At 41.1% G+C, this 4,410-nt stretch overlaps 1 protein-coding gene across 1 annotated transcript in view; it reads left to right on the top strand.

The window, feature by feature from the left end:
* Positions 1-2,306, top strand: part of LOC141471164 (protein-glutamine gamma-glutamyltransferase E-like) — a 14,181-nt gene extending 11,875 nt beyond the window's left edge. The window contains exons 11-13 of the mRNA XM_074157582.1: positions 72-235; positions 971-1,095; positions 2,156-2,306. Coding sequence (XP_074013683.1) covers positions 72-235; positions 971-1,095; positions 2,156-2,306 — 440 coding nt within the window. The remainder of the gene's footprint in view (positions 1-71; positions 236-970; positions 1,096-2,155) is intronic.
* Positions 2,307-4,410: the final 2,104 nt, after the last annotated feature.

Raw genomic sequence — 4,410 nt, 5'->3', positions numbered from 1 at the left:
CCTCACAATAACTCTTTTCTTTAGCATTCTTTGGCGATGTAATGGTTCCTAAATATATGTCTGAATTCCAGGAAAACACATCCGGTTAAAGATCCCTTATGCTTATTATGGAAAATACCTGACTACTGACAAAAGGATCCAAGTTACTGCTCTGTGCGAAGTCATGCACAGGCAGGGGCTAAAGCTGCTGGTGGAGAAGACAATCATTTTAGAGGACACAAACATTATCATTAAGGTAAACAATTCTCTCCCTGATGTCCTAAACAGTCAGAAAGAATTAAAGCATCTTTTTGGAGCTCAGATCTTAAGATGAGAATTTGGGAATAAAAGCATTCATTCAGGCTGCAATTTAAGATGTTGCTAAAATTCTGCCTGCTTAAATTGAGACAGTAAGCACGTGAGAGACCAATTCTGAATCTTTGCCTGAATCTACCCCGTTCTTCAGAACAGCTCTGTTACCTTCTTTCTTTCCCAGTCACGTGCCACTGCTTTATGTTCACAGAACTTATTTTCATTTCATCTCTATTCTAGTTACCGGCAAGTGGTTGTGTTGCCTTTAAACAACTCTGCCTACTTCCATAACACAGACTTAATCCCTTAACCCTAATCTACGTTAGGGCCTGTTTATATTATTTCAACACTTTAATGCTAATCAATGGCGTGCAAAAAAAAAGAAAGCCACTCAGCAACCCAAAGATCAGACAGATTTAATAAGTTGTGCTCTGTCAGGGCTCTGTTTCACTGAAATTGTGCGCAAAATACTGTATACAGCTTGACAGCACTATTTAGCTAATCCAAATCCAGCTTCAAGTATTAGGAAAGGCATTCCAACTGTCAGGGAAATTCACTGCTCCTACAGTACCTCATTCAACCTCCAACGCGAGAGATGCTCTGCTTACAGTTTGACTGAAGTCTGACTCCAGAAAAGCGCAAAACAGTGAGCGATCAGAAACGTGTCTTTGTCATTTAGGTTCCTCGGCGGATTGTAGTGAACAAAGCCGCAACTCTCGAGATCTCGTACGCCAACCCCCTCCCCGAACCCGTGAGCCGCTGCGTGCTACTGGTGACTTTGATGAATCAACAGGTCAAGATACAGTAAGTGAAAGCTGTAGCATTTACTCAGTGCTTCTAACATGACCAATAGTATGGCTAGTTCCTCAACCAGACAAAATCATGGCTGAATTGTCTGCTTCATATTTTCTATTAATGAAATAAGTATGCCGCTACATACATGATTGAGGAATCATAGTATCTCAATATATATCATTTTTCTTCCACATAGGAACTTCTTTAACAACTGAAAGCTGCTAACATTCTTCCTTCCTGGGAAAGCAAATGGGCATATCAAACCCTTTTGTCTCTGATATTTCTTCTAAGCTTGGCTTTCTGTTTCTATTTTTATATACAGTACCCTAATACTACAAAAATAACTCTGAACTGAAGCAAATAAGTAAGACACTGCCATAGCTCCCCTCATTTCAGCCCACACAAGAAGTCGCTCTGTTCTCCTTTAAAGCAGGAGAAAATCACGCCTTCTCAAAACATGAGCAAAATGTTCTTTTTTCTTTTCCTCTGGACTCTGCTGCTTTATGCATTAACTCAGTATTGAGTAGTCCATATTTCCTAAAGCTTGTTTTATTACAAAGCAACCTGATTTGCTGTGGCTCTGTAAATATTTGGACATAATAATCCATAAAAATATGGGAAATCATTCCAGTGAAAGACTAAGCCCATTTAGGCCAAAAGGAGACACAAAATAGAAGCACCTGGCCATTAGAAAAATCGTATTATTGCCAAAATGGATATAAACCAAGCAGGCATCAGACAAAGCATTGACCTTTGACATCATAGCTTTCCTATTCTGAGTTTATGTTGACAATCCAAACTTGTACCCAGTCCTAACATGGAGGCATGAGGTAGCACTTCTCATTTCCATCAGTCCACTCAAGAGTAAATGAAGATGGTACTATCTTTTCTCATTTCTTAGTTTTCACAAAGCCTAAGTAATTCTCAAAAACCAAGGCTGGGTCTCAAGTAACTGTTGGTGCCCTAGCTATCACACAGTTCTGCTTCTTGAAAATCTGAAGGAATGACAATGCAAGCCTGAATTAATTGATTTTTAATTTTTTTTTTTTTTTTTTTTTTTTTTTTTCAGTCTGGCACGACTGGCACCGAGGGAGAGATCAAAAATTTATTTTGAATTCACACCTCGCAGGGCTGGACCCTTACAGCTGCAAGTAGACTTCTCTTGTGACAAGTTTTCACATATCAAGGGATTTGTAACCATTGCAGTAGCACCTGCATAATGTGATGGAATCAAGCACAATTTCAGCATTAACATGGCAAGATGTTCTCCTCTGTATAGGGACTGTGATGACTACAAACTTCCCACAAAAATTGGTGACCTCTTACATTGCAATAGAATCAAGTCTCCTGCTTTCAAAGTGCTTAATTATTTAGTCTCTAATTGTATTTCTCTTTTTGTCCTCTTGTCTAGACAAATGAAGCTCCTTCCTTGTAGAAATAGTTTCACTGTTTTATCAAATCTCATTGTATTAAGCTCCCAGTTTTAACCTTTCCGTCAAATAACTGTCTCTTTGTGACCACATTCTAACTGTCAGCAATAAATAAAAACTATTCATATAACTGTATTTTGTAATGAATTGTACATTCCATGGAAATATGAGAAATCACAAGATGAGGAAAGTTCTTTTGCCTTCATTTAACAGGTTTCTTACCTAAAAAAGTAGAACATTTCCTCCACGGTTCATTTAATGTCTGCATTTTGTGACACTTATAACTCTCTGAATGGGGAGGAAAAAAGCCTACAAAGGCTAGAAAAAGTAAACGTTTGGGGTTCACAACAATATTTCTGTAGCCTGCAGGCATAGGCCTGTCACAGAGCAGGCAGCACATCTACATATTCAAATCTGTAACTTAATTCCTATGTAAAGTGACCGAGTTCCAAGCACCAGGAAGCACAGGGAGAGTCTTGCATTAATATGGAAGTCCAGCAACACAAGGTAACTCATGCTTCTTGCCCACCAGTGTAAGGTCACCGGAGACCAAGGAACATGTTTGTCTTCCAACCTTCCCGATGCGAGTCCTTCCCAGGCAGCCCCACTCCACACCTCCATCATGGTGTCTCCACACAGATGCCTCTTCTGTGGGTTCCTGATCCCAACATCGCCAGGTACCAGGTTTCACCCGAAATGTGTTTTTAAGTAGCCTTAAGGATTCTCCATGACTACAGGCAACGCAGCCTCTCCAGGGACCACAATGAAAGCTGATGACTGATGGGGCACCATAGCCACCCGGCCACTCTTTGGATGTAGGGTGTGAGGGGCACAAATGGCTCTGAAGATGAAGCAGCATGAAGATTCAGATTTGTTGTCTGACTTCTAAAATGTTTAAAGGAGAACTACTAAGGCCAAAATTCTGAACCACCGAGCTGTCAGGAGTTCAACAAGGACATCTTGTTATCTGACAGGTGATAATATAGTTTGGGTCAGAAGGGACCTTTAAAGGTCATCTAGTCCATTTCAGAGAGTCTGATGCATCCAGACACGATCACAAATTCTTACAGAAAAAAATACACAAGAAACCATAACAAAACCTTAGATCCCTTTTTTAAAAATAAATTTAAGATGCAGGTAATTAATTTGCCTTTTTGGTTGCAGGGAATTTTGTACGCGGAAACAAAACAGAAAACAGCAACAGACCAAAAAAGACGTAACATAGAAGTGTAGAGGTGAGGAAAACGAGGGGTCACCCCTTACACCTCTTACTCCTCGGTCACAGCCCACTGAAAGTTCAGCCTGCGACCTCCTCTCAGGACAAATTGGCAGGTCCTGTTTGTAGATAAGTTGTGCCATAGGATGAGGGAGGAGCGAGCGTGAAGGGAGCTCCAGGAGTGGAGCAGAGTGCCTGTAATTAGAGTGGGCAGGGCTCGCACCAGCAGAACAGCTCTGTAGCTTCCTCCAGGGCCCAGCTCAAGGTGCCGTGCCAAACAGCTGCAGAGAAAACTATATACATGAATTATGAACGCCAAACTACGCACAAAAGTGATTAAAAGCAGAGGCAGCCTTAAACATTCCTCTGTCCTTCACAGAAGTCCCTGATGTGCAGGTGGCTGCACAGCAACGCCCTCCCGGAGGGATGTGCTGCTTCTTAGGTAAGAAACGGGTATTATAGCTAATCACGTTAGGAACAGAGGATGAGGACGTCACAACTCGGTATGCTTCCAAGAAAGAACAAACTGTACACAGTTATGTGAAAGATCTTCAGGCAGACCTGCCTTTAAAAAAAAAAAAAAAAAAGTGCCATAAAAAGCCACGATGCTACTGAGCAGCAGTGACATTAGTTAATATATTACAACCCTATGTAGATCACTCCGTGTCCCATACATCC

Source organism: Numenius arquata, chromosome 12 (assembly GCF_964106895.1).
Source record: "Numenius arquata chromosome 12, bNumArq3.hap1.1, whole genome shotgun sequence".
NCBI lineage: Eukaryota > Metazoa > Chordata > Aves > Charadriiformes > Scolopacidae > Numenius > Numenius arquata.
Note: the sequence above shows the minus strand (reverse complement) of the source record. Positions and strands in the feature narration are given on the sequence as shown.